Below are 14,194 nucleotides of genomic sequence, written 5' to 3' on the forward strand. Positions count from 1 at the left end.
GGGGCGGGGGTGGTGATGTCATCGCGTGACGCTCCCCGCTCGCCGGCCGGCGCGGGGATCCCGCCGCGTCCGTCTGTGTGAGGAGACACCGTCAGCAACGGCGGCCATGAAGATCTGGAGCTCGGAGCACGTCTTCGGGTAGGGGCCGACAGCGGGTCCTTAACGGCTGGGAAGGGAAGGGAAGGGAAGGGAAGGGAAGGGAAGGGAAGGGAAGGGAAGGGAAGGGAAGGGAAGGGAAGGGAAGGGAAGGGAAGGGAAGGGAAGGGAAGGGAAGGGAAGGGAAGGGAAGGGAAGGGAAGGGAAGGGAAGGGAGCGTGGCTGTGGTTACTGAGTGAGCCGTTTTTTATAGAGCTGATTGGAACGTCATATGGAGCAGGTTGTGACTGTTGCCCTTTGCCCTTATTTCTGTTAGGCGTGGGTTAATCATTCCTTCTTTACTCAGTAAAGGAATATATGTTGTTTTCCTGTTTATGTACTAACGCTTTCTTATGGTCTTTCCAAGCATCACCTAATTCTGAAGGGATATATGAGCTTGTGAAGTTATTACAGCTAAGAAAGCTGGAGCCCTGATTTAGTGTTCCCGAATGAATCACAGAATCACAGAATGACCCGGGTTGGAAGGGACCTCAAGGATCATGTAGTTCAAACCCCTCTGCCTGGCAGGGCCACCAAACATACACATTTACTAGATCAGGTTGCCCAGGGCCCCGTCCAACCTGGCCTTGAACACCTCCAAGGACGGGGCATCCACAACCTCCCTGGGCAGCCTGTTCCAGGGCCTAACCACTCTCCTAGTGAAGAACTTCCCCCTAACATCCAACCTAAATCTTCCCTCTTTTCAACTTAAAACCATTTCTCCTTGTCCTGCTATTATCAGCCCATGAATGCTCGTAATTAAATCCAAACTAGCTATAAATATTGTCTCCTCTTCTTTCTCCAGGCACCCCTGGGATACAGTGATCAAAGCTGCTATGAGGAAGTACCCCAACCCAATGAACCCATGTGTAGTAGGAGTAGATGTCCTCGACAGGAGCCTTGACAACCGGGGGAGGCTGCACAGCCACCGTCTGCTCAGCACAGAGTGGGGACTGCCGAGTATTGTAAAAGCGGTACGGTTTACTGGGCATGTGATGCGTTGCTGTGTCGTCATCTGAACTGGCACTAAACTCCAAGTAAAAACTTGATTTATTGGGAATATCATCCATAAATATCATGTAAGCTGTAATCTGTTGTGGTGCATAGCAAGAACTCTGCAATATGCAGCGTGTTCCTGTCGGTGCATGCCCTCTGAGTTGGTCTGTGTCTCCCTGTATCGCTGATGCAACATGGCACCCTGTAGTCTTGCCACAGATAACTGTTTTGTGTTTGTGAATTGTATTTAACTTCTAAATTACTTTCTAACTTTTTGCCTTTGTTGACTTTCAGATTTTAGGAACAAGTAGAACTCTGACTTACATTGAGGAACACTCTGTGGTGGATCCGGTGGAAAAAAAGATGGAGCTTTGCTCAACTAATGTGAGTGCCAGCTTAAGAAGCTTCTGGTAATTGGTGACTGAGATTAGATAGTTTGTCTCTCTTAACAATGTGGCACTGAGTTTCTAACATTCAGCAGGAGGCAGTTTCCAGGTGCTTTTTGCTTTTTGCTTTATCCCAGGAATGCTTTGGGATCAAGGATTCTCATCCTGTTTCTCAGGATGCACATGGCATTTCAACTTTAAAGCTTATAAACCACTGTTTGCAACAGAAGGTTTAGTTTGAAATGCCTTTCCTTCACGAGTGTAAATGAAGTATTATGCTGCGTTTTGCTGTCCTGGGAACTTGCAACTCTGAGATCTGAAGCAGAGTTATGTATGGGAGAGAGCCTTGTCTTTGTATGAGAGGTGTTTGTTTCTTTGCTATTAGTCATTGGTACACTCAGAATAATGTCATAGTGGTATTGGTCTTAAAGAGCCTTTCTGAACTGCATGCCATAAATCAGATACGGTTTGACATTTAAAAGAGCGCAAATGGAAAGCTTATTGTGCAGTTTACTGCAAATAGGAACTTTGATACAATTAAATCTATGATAGGACAATATGCATCACCCTTTATAGGTCTTTTAATTGACTGTTCTGGGTTTTATACTCTGCATCTGCTGCTTTGCCTTTAAGTGGAGTGCTCTGCTACTGAACAGTGCTGTCAGTAAGACAAAAGTGAAAGATGGGATATGAGGATTTCACATCTTTTTTTTCTCTTTAAGATTACCCTTACAAACTTGGTGTCTGTTGATGAGAGACTGGTTTACACACCTCATCCTGAAAACCCTGAAAAGTAAGGAAGGATATTTGTATGCTTTTTTATGTCTAGGAGAAAGTATGTTAGGCAGATTCAGTGTTAAGTATTAACTTTTCTTTATTCTCTTACAGAACTGTGCTAACTCAAGAAGCAATTATTACTGTCAAAGGCATTAGTTTGAGCAGTTATTTGGAAAGCTTAATGGCAAACACAATATCTTCTAATGCCAGAAAGGTACATATTCTTCAGTTTTTTCTCTCTGTCTCCACCCACCCCTTTCCTTTTGTTAAAATAGTAATTGTCAAGCATGTGTGCTGAGTACTATATTTAATTTCTTTAAACTTTGTGCACAGAATTCCAACTGACTTTTCCTAGGACCTCAGGCAGTAGAATATGATTTATCAAAGGATGAGAAGGTTTCACTCCTAAATCTTTGTTCTCCACCTGGAACATCACAACCCAACCTCTATATGCACATGCTACAGCTACACATCCCAGACACATATTATTAACTTTGTTTTGTCTTGGTTTTTCAAAGTACAGTTTTAAACACTAGCCACCCATTTACTGGAGTTAGTGCTAGTAGTGGATGGATGTAGCTTCCTTTTCAGCCTTTTAAATCTGGGTTTAGCAGTTGATGCCAGCGTATTCTGGGCTTCTTTGTGAGTTGCTCCAGTTCCTATATATTATTAAGCTGTCTCTTTGCCTTTGGCTGAAAATAATACTGTGTCTGCAGAGGCCTTTGTAGGTAACACTACACCCACTCCTCTGTCTCTTGCTTGCCTTTTCTATTTGGCTTGCAGCCACAGAGCTGAACTTCAGTACAAGCAGAGTTTCAGGAGTGCTTATTTCCAAGCAGTTTGTTCTGTGCTTCTTCTTTGGGGAAGGCTGGGAGGTGGGAAAGAAGTGGAGTTGATGGAGACATATAGGCATGGCCGCATAACAGCAGGATGAGTGCCACTGGAATGTGAGCATGTGCTCTGTGTTACTGGGAGAGACTCGGCACACTGAGAACTTGGCCAAGGCAACTTCTGTTAGGCCAGAGATCCTGTGCTTTGGCCAGCCCTTTGCCCCTCGGAGAGATGCTTCTTGATGAAGGCAGTGTAACCCAGCATGACTGAAGTCATGAACCAACTAGGTCAGGGAAGGGGAAACCCCTTCTATGTGCTTCTATAAAAGTGAGAGGAAAACAGGTGAGAACTGGGGGCATGAGGACAGAGTGATAGATACACTAACGAGTAACACTGAGTACTCTCGGTGTTTGAAAGTCATAAATGGAGTCTGTTTTGGTTAAATTACAATCCTCTTCCAGTTCAGTTTCCTCATAAAAGTGTGTGTAGGCATTTGTTTCGTTCCTGCAATGGCAGTCCAGACCCCGGCTCACAACAGCACTTCAATCTGACTCAGAGGTAGCACAGCACTACCTAGTTGGAGTGGCCACATCAACTGGGCTTGCTTAAAAGCACTCCTCTCGTGGCATCTGTCAAATCTGCCACTGAATTGAGAGGAGTATTTTATGTTATGTATTTGTGTGCCACCTGTGTGTGAGCTTAATTTTCTTGGTGGAGGTTCTTCTGTTCTGCCATTTTCAGATAACACACTGGCTCACAAGCTTCTTACAAATGAAAAAGATCATCTTGTCCTGCCTGTTTTGCTGAAGAGTCTCTATAGAGCCTCAGCAGGAGTCAGTAGTCGCAGCCCTGTCTTTGCCACAGCCTGCTATCACTGGCTCTTCTAGCATGCAGTGCTACACTTCCCTATCCTTAGAAGCCTTCTACAGCTTCATGACAGATGCTTAAAACTGTATTGTAGTTAAGAAAAAAGGGAAGTGCAGAGGTAAGTGCTGAGATGTCGCTCTTAGGTTGAGGTGGGGGATGAGGCAGGCGATGTGTTACTGTTGCACTGATAACGAACAAACCTTTTGCCACATGTTGTGAATGTTTTCTGTGTTGCTCCAGGGGTGGGATGCTATTGAGTGGATAATTCAAAATTCTGAAAGCGCTCTAAGCTAGCAGTTCTCCACACCTACAGTTTGTACTAACTAGTGGTAATGCCAGCATTCTTCTTCTTGGTACAGCGTTTCAGCTCTCTAGCAAATGTGTGCATGAGTTGTTGTGATGTCCATGTCCTGAATTAACCTGCATGTATGTTTTCGTATACGTTATGTACAGGAATGGCAAACGTGTTCATTATGGAGTAGGTTGGACATAGATGAGTTAGTTAGCCTGTGCTCGTGCCCTTGGGCAGCAAACCTGCTGCAGCCACAGCTTGTGCTCCAGCTGCAAGTGGAAGCACTGCTGCAGCTAACTAGGCACGGCAGGGAGCTCTTCTACCAAACATCAGTTTGGGTCTCGCTCCCTGTGATGTCAGTGTGCGAAACAGGTACCCAAGGGAATTAATGCATCATCCAGTGACCGGAATTGGCATCACAAAAATGAAACAGAAATTGATAACGTTGATTTCTTAAAACAGATTGCCTAGTGAGGGTAATCTTTTACATAGCGAAATTGGGTTTGTTTTTCTTATGTCTCAGGAATATCGTTGCCCTTCTGCCAGTTTCCATGGAAATCTGCACAAAGTTGGAAGCTGGCGGAATACCAGATTCCCGTGGTGGTTTTCATTGCTTTTGTTAGTTGTTTTCTTTTTGGTAGTGATGTGTCCCCTCAGCTATGTGACCATGACAAAAGCTGACTTTAAGGCTGGGAGAACAGAGTATAGTTGTTTCTAATGCCTCTGTGGATGGTTTTCCTTCCACTAGCCAGTGAAGCCCATCTCTGTCATTCCTGTATTGGCTTCTATTTCAACTAATAAAATTCCCCTCCTCCCCTTTTTTTTTCTTAATCCGTTCTGTTGCTTCCCTTTGTTAACAACATAGGGATTTTTTGTACTGCTTACTTTGAGATCAGTGTATGCAATGAATGCTTGCTTTTGTGTTCTCATTCCACTGAGCTTTTATGGCTGTTTCTCTTGAAAACATTAACCACAGAGGCTCAGCGTTTATCAGTCACTTAAGCCATACCAACAAATCTGCACCCGTAGCATCTGGTCTACTGAACCCATCACACTGCTAACACATGCAATGAAAACGAGTATGCATGCTTGGTTATGAATGTGCTTGCTTAATGAGCTACTTACTACAAATATTGTTGTACAGTATGAAACTTTATAGAACAATCCTCTGTCAGATTTCTTAGTTTTTATTTTAATCTGGGTAGCTCTACAATGCTTGGAGGCTTTACGTCTTGTTAAGATTTGTAATTTCATTTCCTATATAGAATCCTTCTGAGGTCTTCCTTGCCAATATCACAAGTTTATTCTTAGCTGCAAGTTATAGCATGTAGCATAGGAAGAATATACAGATCTAGATAGTCTTAAAAGCTGAAGGAAATATCTTGGTACTCTAGTTGAACACTTGATTTTGACTTAGCGGTCTAGTTAATATATTTATTGACATGACTGGGGTGGCTCATCCTCAGGGCTTGAGAAGAACCTCAGAATTTTTCTACTGAGCATTTTCTATCTACATCAAAGCTGTCTGACTTTCTGACATGCTTTCTTTGTCTGATGACATAAATGTAAGTCATCACTGTCTTAGTGGGTTCTCTGTGCCAGCGTGTCATCTAGGAGAGGATGTTTTAGCCTCATTTCTAAATACCCAACATATGCTTGCTGGAAGGTGATCCCTTCCATCCTCCTCAGCTTTGTTCCTTGAGGAGAGCTGGGCTCAGCTCCTTTATGGCTAGTTACACCTTGTTGCTGCACAGTAACCTGCTCTTGTCTGGATGTTGCTACATCTGCTTTGCTGGTGTTCCCAGCTCTTTTACAGGGTATAGAAATGGTTCAAGTAATTGCCTGCTGAGGTACGGTTGGTTTGGTGCACAAGCAGAAAAGCTCACAAAATAATTCATATTCTTATAAGGAATTTTTCAAGCAAGCCGTACTTGAACAACTGGGCAACTTAAAGCTCTGGCCAAGGGTTGAACACTTTGTTTTGGTAAGTGGGTGGCTTTTCTCTGTGTAAGGTCTTTGTGTTTATTCTGTTAGACCCTGTGATAGGGAAGACCCAAAGAAAACCAGAGTCAGTCTTTGACTCAGCTTGATGAGACTCTTGAGACAAATATATTCTTATTCATAGTAAAACTACATTTCATTTAACGTGTTAGATCTTGCACCTTGAATCTGGGCTTTCAGTACTATTCCAGGATAAGATTTCTAACCTCACAAAGCATTTTTATAAGAATGGGCTTTGTTTTGACTTTTTCTTTTTTGGGAGGTTTTCAAGGTGATTTGTGCAGATCCTAATTCATACTTAGTAGTTTGGAATGGACACAAGAAATAGGCTCTGGGCACATTACTAAGCTCTTGTTCACTGTATCACCTATCCTGCAAGCAGTAAAAACAGTATATCAGAGTTGAGAATGAAGCTCTGTGAGGGGAGAGGAGGCTCACCCCTTTTCCTCAGTCCCAGCAGGAGCCTGGAGCACTGACGCTTGCACTCTTAAAGGCTCTTTGGGCTTAGAGCCTTTGCTTCAGACTAGACTTGAGACGGTGCCATGTGGCACGCAGTTGCTGCTTTCCACACTTTCTACTCCCTACTCTTAGTAGGGTAAGAGTGATAAAGGTGTCTTGACTTCTCTTTAGGAAAAAAAACCAAAGCCTTCATGTTTTCTTGGGCTGATCCCATCTGCTTGATTTGCCAAAAGCTGTCCTCGTGAGACTGTGGAACTTCCAAGATCTTCCACCTGGACTTAGGGTGGTGGTTTCACCAAGATGTGCAGCTGAACTCCACCATTCCATTCTGTCACACCTCAAAGGAAGAAGGGGTGATAGACAATAATGTATATAGGCAATAATAGACAAGAGAAGTGAGAAAATAAAAGCAAGCCAGTGTTGCTCATGTCTGAGCTGTGGCCATCAGCAGGTCCCTTTTGTGGCAGCTGGAGCTGGCTCTGCTCTGACATAGGGCAGCTGCTGGGCCCTGCTCAGAGGCCATCCCTGCAGCCCCTGATACCAAAACCCTGCCATGTAAGCCCAGCGCTCAGGTGTTTCTCTGTTTTTTTCACTGTGAGGCTGCACGCTCATTTTGAGGTGCAGCTGCTGTGGGGTCTTCGTAAAGCAAAACACTTTCCATGTGCTTATTTTGCTGAATTGCACTGCTTCTACTGAAACACAGGCTGTCAGTGCCAGGCTTTGAGGTACGACCTGCCCGTTCTGAGAGCTGAATGTCCCTTGGTAGAAAAGAAGCAGCTGCGGTCTCTCCATCAACTTGCTTTTTACTGCTTAGTGGAACTCAGTGCAAGGCCATTTCTTTGAACTCTAGCTCAAAATCAATTCGTTGCTATTTCAGTGAGCACTTGAAGACTGTCTTTCTTTGTCCTGGATCTTCTCAACAATTGTCCGTATACAGCTCTATTAATGAGTGTGAGAACAATATGCAGGCTCTTCCACTAAATTCACTGCTCTTCTTAAGGTGGTGGGAGCGGCAGACAGTTCAAATAGCAGTTCTCTTATGCACAGGAACTGAACTGCTGTGAGCCCACACCAGTACTGCATTTACCTCCTGCATATGGGTTACTCAAACGCCTTTGTAGTAAAGTTTCAGTAAGATGAGAAATAATCATTGGAATCCTGTTTCAAACCAAGGAGGATGGGGAATTTTAAAACAAGCCTTATTTCTGACAGAGGAAAAACTATAGAGAAACATGAGCAGTGGTACTGTATTTGTTCTAATCCTGAACTCTGCTATTTCCTTGGCAGGGCCGGGATGCCCTGGAGTGGGTCATCAGCAAACTGAACACAGAACTGGAGGAGCTGAAGTCAACAAGGGAGGGCATAAAACCAGCCATGGCAGCAGCATCCACAGAGAAATAGAAGCCGAAAACACACCGAGTAACTGATTGAAACATTTCATTCTGCTGACTGCTGTCTTGATGGCCCTTCCAAAGCTCATCTGCGTAGGTTTTGTATATTTATAAGCATATTGGATCAGCGGGAAAGTAACCTCATCTTTCATCTCCAGAGCAGCTCCCTTCGCCTACTGCAGATTAAACTGACCTCCTGCAGATGCTCTTTTCACTTAAATGATTTCTTTTCAACACCGGAAACAAAACGTTCAGCACATTTAAATCAGCCTAAATGTGCCTTTTGTGACAAAGATTGAGAGTCTGTTGTATTTTATACCATCTTTTTCATACTCAAACTTAAAAAGAACTCACGTGTTTACTGAGTGTTCTCCAAATGAGCATTAGTTCTGTGAAGGGCTGAGAGCCTTAACTTTTGTCCGTTTTATACTCTTAAAACCGTTTGAAGGGAACTATGTGAAACAGCACGGTACTGTAGAATTAAAATTGCCTATCTAGAGAATCATCCCCAACAGCTGAAACTTGTGTTGCGCTGACTCTTGTTATGTTGCTTAATGTGCTGTCTGAACACGACACACGGATGCTTTCCCTCTTAGGTGTTTATATCCAAAGAGACTTTCTATTATGTTAACCGCCTAACAGGCTTTTTCTTTCTTTTCTTTTTTTTTTTTTCTTATTTTGTGGGGAGAAGGGTATAATTTATTTTCATATTTATTAACAGGAGTGGGAGGTGCTGCTTGGGTTATTTATCTGTAAGAGGGTGCTTGCAGGCTACTGGAACGAAGAGGCTCTGCTGTACTCTGCTTCTTACTCTTCCTGCTATCTCTTAGCTGAGAAGAGCTGGCTGCAAGAAACGAAGAGCTCGAATGAGAAGGTTGAAATCCAAGGGATAGTGCTTCATCAGCACGTGATTTTGTGCTCCAATGGGGAAGAACAGAGCACAAGAACAGCTGGGCTCTCCTTTTCAAATGCTTTCTACAAACAACTGAGTTCTGCTGCAGTGCATTTTGTCAACACTTTGCCACATGGGTACAAATGTTTTTAGAAACGTTTTAAATGCTTTAAATGCTTCCTGATTGTCCGCAAAAATACTGCATTAATTGTGGCAATGGCCTCTTGGAAAGTATGCAGAGATACTTATTGCTAACAGTTCCAGCTTTTGTCTGAGGTTCACAAGGCTTTCTTATTTGGTTCGGGTGTAGTTGGTGTTTCTTAGATAGCCCTCTGGTGGCGGGTTTGACTTTATTTCTTGGTATACATACAAACTGAGATGATAGATACGTGTTGCACAGTTGTTTACTTGCTCAGGTGGCAGGCATGTGTTCATGGAGCTGTGAGAGCATGGGGAGCTTCTTTATAAAAGTGAAATGCTGGGCAATGTTTGGATCTGGTAATTTAAAATGTCTGTGTAGCTTAAGGGAAATCTCAGAGCTGGTATTCTGTTTAGCTTCAAAGTGAATGTTAATTTGGGTGTAAGTATAGTCTAGGTAAATGACATGGTTCTAATAAATAAACTTGTTTTGCATTATTAGAAATTATTTGAGTAGCTAATATTTGCATTGCTCTCCTTCTGCAGACATAAAGCCTTTCTCAGCTGGGCACAGGACGTTAGACCCTGACCTGGTAGCGGCTCCTTCCTGCAATGCGCTGTGGGTGGCTTTGGTGCTCATTGTTGCTGTGGCACTTCTTGGGGGAGTGGTGCTGCTTCCTGTGTAAGGGCTGCAGGCGCTGCCCCAGCACCCCGTGACCTCTGGCAGGAAGGGCAGTGCAGGGATGGCAGAGTTCTGAGCAGAAGAGGAGATGAGTAAGAGTGTGTGTGTGCGTGTGGAAACCTGATCTGCAGCATTCCCATAGCGCTCATGGGAGATGATGAAGCCTCAGTTGTGAGGCAACAAATGAATATTTTGTGAGGTTCATGTATTGATTTAGTTCAGAGGAAGAGTGGTCTAAATCTGCTTCTTACACCAGATGTGCTCGGTGTTGTCTTAAACACAAACAATGCCTCTCTGCAGCTGTGAGGGCGCTGCTGTCTCACATCATCTTTGGGGTGTGATGCTCCTGCAGCCCTGTGCTGGTTCTCCCTGTGACTGCTTGTGTTGGCATCATGTACAGGTGGGATTTGGTGTGTAGCAGATGAAGCGATTCATAATTTTCTGTGGAGAGTTTTACTCTTCTGCTTTTCTGCTCATTAAGGTTTGCACACAGAGCTTCCACTTCTGCCCTGACCACAGGAGCCCTGTCCATGGGCTCTGCTGGGTTGGCAGCTCTGGGTTCAGCCCTGCTCTACATTGCTGGTTCTGAAGCACGCTGCTTCACACTTCTGTCCCATCACTGTTGGGAGTTCACCTTTTGGGTTAAAAGTCTTTTGGGATTTCATGCCTTTTCCTTATATACCTTTGACTGAAGTCCGCAAGTGGAGCAGGCGGAGGCACCATCACCGTTTTACATCTCCTTAGTGGAACTGTGACGGCCAGGAGTCTGTGAGGTGTCTCTGTACGCCATAGTACTCTCTATCTATCTTAAATAAACATCAGCCTTCTGGCTGTACTGCTGTGATACAGAACGGGCTATGAGTGTTCACAGCCGTCTGCAGAAAAACCATTGGTTAGTTATTCAGTGCTGAGGAGCGCTCAGACAAGGCTGTGGCTTCCTGGAGCTCACTGGGAGCCACTCAGCGGTGTGTGGTTGCCCTCTGTCTGCACTGTGATTCCATCTGGGCTTGCAGGCTGCCTCAGCGAGCAGTAACAGAGGGGAGTCACCTGCAGTGACTGGCTGCAACTTGCCCTGTTGCCGGGCTGCACAAGCAGTAGGGTGCTGTTCTCAGGGCCATCACACGTTTTCCCCCTGTTCCAATGGCGCTCAGCTGTTTGCATCAACAAGCCCTCGCCTGAAGAAAGGGCTGCCTGTTCTTCATAAAATTGTACAGTACAACAAAGAAGGCAGAAACTTGGAGGTTTGCTCTCCCACGAAGAATTAGCACAGACCAAGGCCGTAATGGAAAGGCATTTTATTTCCACCCGGTACCACCCTTCCCACTATAAAGGAAATAATGGGGAAAGGAGAAATAAACCCACCAACCGCCCCCAGGGATGACACGGTCACAGGAGCGTTTGCAAGGTCAGGTGTCGTGCGTGGGAGCACTGCAGCCAAGCCCCGCTCACCACAACAGCAGCACCATCCCCAGCGCTGCACAGCTGTGTGCCATTCAGCTCCATGGGCCCTCCCGGTGCACTGGGACAGAGCTGGAGCATCGTAACAAAGCTACAAAAATAAGGAGATTTTAAAAACTGCTGTGAGGAGCTGAGCGTGCTGCCCCACCTTCAGCAGGGATTCACTCTAAAATGCCTACAGAGCGCAGACTGTCGGAGGGGCTGAAAGCATTAACTCTAATGGAGGTAACAGCCAACACGCGTATAAATAGGACTTTTTTTTTTTTCCTTTTTTCTTTTTTTGAAGTTTGCGGAAAGTTAATTCCCGTTGCAGGACTGATGGGGACTTCCTAAATGTCAATAAATATATTACACGTATTTACAAGCTTCACCCCGATACCAATGTGGTGCTGGGCCCACAGAAGCTGTGCGGTGCCCAGGGCTGGCACTGGGGCTGGGCCGAGGCCTGGGGACTGCCAGGTACTGCCAGCTCTGCTGCCCTGCGCCCTGGGAAAGGGGAAGGGGGCATGCGGGGCCCTGAGCAGCCTGTGGTGCCAAGGGGGAGTGGAGCTGGAGCAAGCAGAGCACAAGGCCAGGGCATTTCCAGGAGAAAATGATGGGCATAACAGCAGGGGAAATTCAGAGCGAGAGTCCATGCGTTTCTCCCAGCCTAGCTTTCCTGATGCACAATGCAGCGAATGCAAGGCCTGCTTTTGGCACAGGAATGAGCAAAAGTGCAGGTGTGACCGAGATGAGGGGCCCTTCGCACAGCAGTGGCTTTGGGCAGCTCCAGCCTCCCGCTTGCCTGCCCACTGGCTGCCTTGTGCCACCGCTCTCCATCTGCAAAACTCTCATTTCCCAAGGTGGCAATGAAAGAAAAATACAGGTGGGTGAGTCTGTGTGGAGGTGTGAGGAGCCTTTTTGTGTGCTTTTCAAATCAACCTACACATGGATGGTGGTGCCAGCCCTGCCCGGGCTCTGCCAGCACAAGGTCCATGTGGAACAGACACATGGCTGGAATCCACGTGGCAGATCCAGCCCTGCAGCTCTGAGGTATCGCTCATCATTAATCCTTAGCATAGAAATGTTAATAAATAGATCTGAACCTTTTCTGCTATGTCCTCTTACAATATACACTGCTATACAGATATTAAATATGCCTCGGGGTATTAAAAAATGTATGAAAAAGTTACAGTAGTTGATTTTCAAGTATTAACAACTTGACTATGTTAGTTTTAAACACCAGAACAATCCAGACCCAAATTATAGACTAAACTCTGGTCAAGCCTGCCTTAAAAAAGAAAAGTATTTCAACTTTTAAAAAAAATGGTGCAAAAAAGCATGCAGTGGTGTAGCTAATGGTACAGCGCCATTGGAACATGTCACCCAGTGGCCTCATATTCTTCTATGGGCAAAGCAAAGAGGGAAAATAAATGAATCAAGGGTGGGAAATGAGAGATTGCTCCCAATCTGGGACAGCACTGCCCCAAATCTCAGCAGAACGTGGGTCTCTAAGGCCAACTTACAGCCCCGGCAAAAACGGGGCTCTGGGTGGGCACACTGCTAGTAGAGCCACAGTGGGATTTGTGCTACACATCTGCCCTCCTGTCCCCCAAGCGGCCCAAGGAACAATGCCACAGGTGCTGCAGTAGCACCAGGAGGCTCTCTTGCTTCCTATCCGCTGCACAGCTCTGCCTACCACCAGAATTCACTACCACCTGTACCTGGCATCATACATTCAAGTAGGCAGTACACCCCTGGAACCTGCCCTGAGACACCCAGGGCAGCACTGAGGCCTTAAAGAACAGCAACCCAACAGTGAGCAGCTCTGTCACACCTGCCCCAGGGCCCATACACCGCAGTCCCATGTTGGACCCTGACCTCACAGCAACAGAAATGGTTCAAACAAAGACTGTTCGGAGCAAAGCCACTCACACCAGCACCTGGTGAGCTCTGGAAGCAGGATGTAAGCATTACTAGCTTCGTAATGCTGATAAGACTTACTGCTCACTACTGCACTGGCACTGACTCTTTGTTAGATCGGGTTCTCCGTTAAGCACACGTTTTTGCTCATCTCCAGAAAATGATCCAAAGAATGGTAAAGAAAAATAAAAGATTGAAAGCAAGAAAAGGCTTTCACGTTTCAATGCACGCATACAAAAGAGGCAACGACTGCAAACTGTAGATTTTCTCCCAGTGTGAACAGCTGACCTGCTGCATGTCATTCTGTCCAGATTAAAAACACCGCTTCTGCATCTCTGGAAAACATGGCGGTAGGAAACCCTGTGACTCAATGCAGATCCAAGCCGGTCGAGAGAAACGAAGCAACGGAAGGATAACCCTGTTTTGGTGACCTCTCCTACGGACGATGACCTCATGAAGACAAAAGCAAAGAAAAAGGCACAAGGCTCAGATCTCATTGATAGTTCTCTCAGAGGGGCGGTAGTCAGAGGTTCCCGGAGATGACATGTAGAAGGACTGTGTCTTCCTTTTTAACCTGGCTCGCTTGTTGGCCAGGGACAGGCTGCGCCGGCTCGAATTGATGATTTCTGAAATGAACTTCTTGCAGTCCACACACACCTCCATCGTGCTCCAGTCCTCCATTAACTCTTTCGGAAACTGCAGTTCTTCATGTGACTTATCCACAGATTTGGACCTTGAGGTCAACCTAAAAGGCAAACAGCAGGACCGGTCTCAATATGTATCAGTATGGCAGAGAGCACCCTGGGACACCTTCAGAAAACAGCAAAAAGCAACTGGAGTAAAAACCGTTCTGCTTTCTCCTATCCTGTAAATGACACCTGGCTGAGCAAGACTGCAGAGGCACTATCTGGGCCCATGGCCACGCGGCTACTGGAGACCTCCAAGGAGGAGACCCCACAGCCTCTGGGCAGCCTGTGCTGGTGCTCG

General features: G+C 45.6%; 2 protein-coding genes across 12 annotated transcripts in view; one reads left to right on the plus strand and one right to left on the minus strand.

Annotated features, from left to right (window-relative positions):
• On the plus strand, window positions 1–9,670 carry PRELID3A (PRELI domain containing 3A). Of its 4 annotated transcripts, XM_015855242.3 has the most exons (7): window positions 1–138; window positions 941–1,109; window positions 1,426–1,515; window positions 2,240–2,310; window positions 2,406–2,508; window positions 4,233–4,321; window positions 8,032–9,670. In XM_015855242.3, exons 1-6 carry the CDS (start codon window positions 107–109, stop codon window positions 4,284–4,286), a joined length of 519 nt encoding a protein of 172 aa, XP_015710728.1. In that variant the 5' UTR covers window positions 1–106; the 3' UTR covers window positions 4,287–4,321; window positions 8,032–9,670. The 4 variants fall into 4 exon arrangements, with proteins under 4 accessions (XP_015710728.1, XP_015710727.1, XP_085395880.1 ...); XM_015855241.3 differs by lacking the exon at window positions 4,233–4,321; XM_085539754.1 differs by lacking the exons at window positions 2,240–2,310; window positions 2,406–2,508; window positions 4,233–4,321.
• Window positions 9,671–11,127: 1,457 nt separating this feature from the next.
• Window positions 11,128–14,194, minus strand: part of SPIRE1 (spire type actin nucleation factor 1) — a 117,175-nt gene continuing 114,108 nt past the window's right edge. For all 8 annotated transcript variants that reach the window (XM_085539743.1, XM_085539739.1, XM_015855237.3 and 5 more), the window contains one exon: window positions 11,128–13,952. In XM_085539743.1, coding sequence (XP_085395869.1) covers window positions 13,694–13,952 — 259 coding nt within the window. In that variant the 3' untranslated portion in view covers window positions 11,128–13,693. The remainder of the gene's footprint in view (window positions 13,953–14,194) is intronic.

The sequence above is a fragment of the Coturnix japonica genome, chromosome 2 (genome assembly GCF_054131305.1).
Source record: "Coturnix japonica strain WE chromosome 2, WE-NBRP24, whole genome shotgun sequence".
In the NCBI taxonomy this organism is placed as follows: Eukaryota; Metazoa; Chordata; class Aves; order Galliformes; family Phasianidae; genus Coturnix; species Coturnix japonica.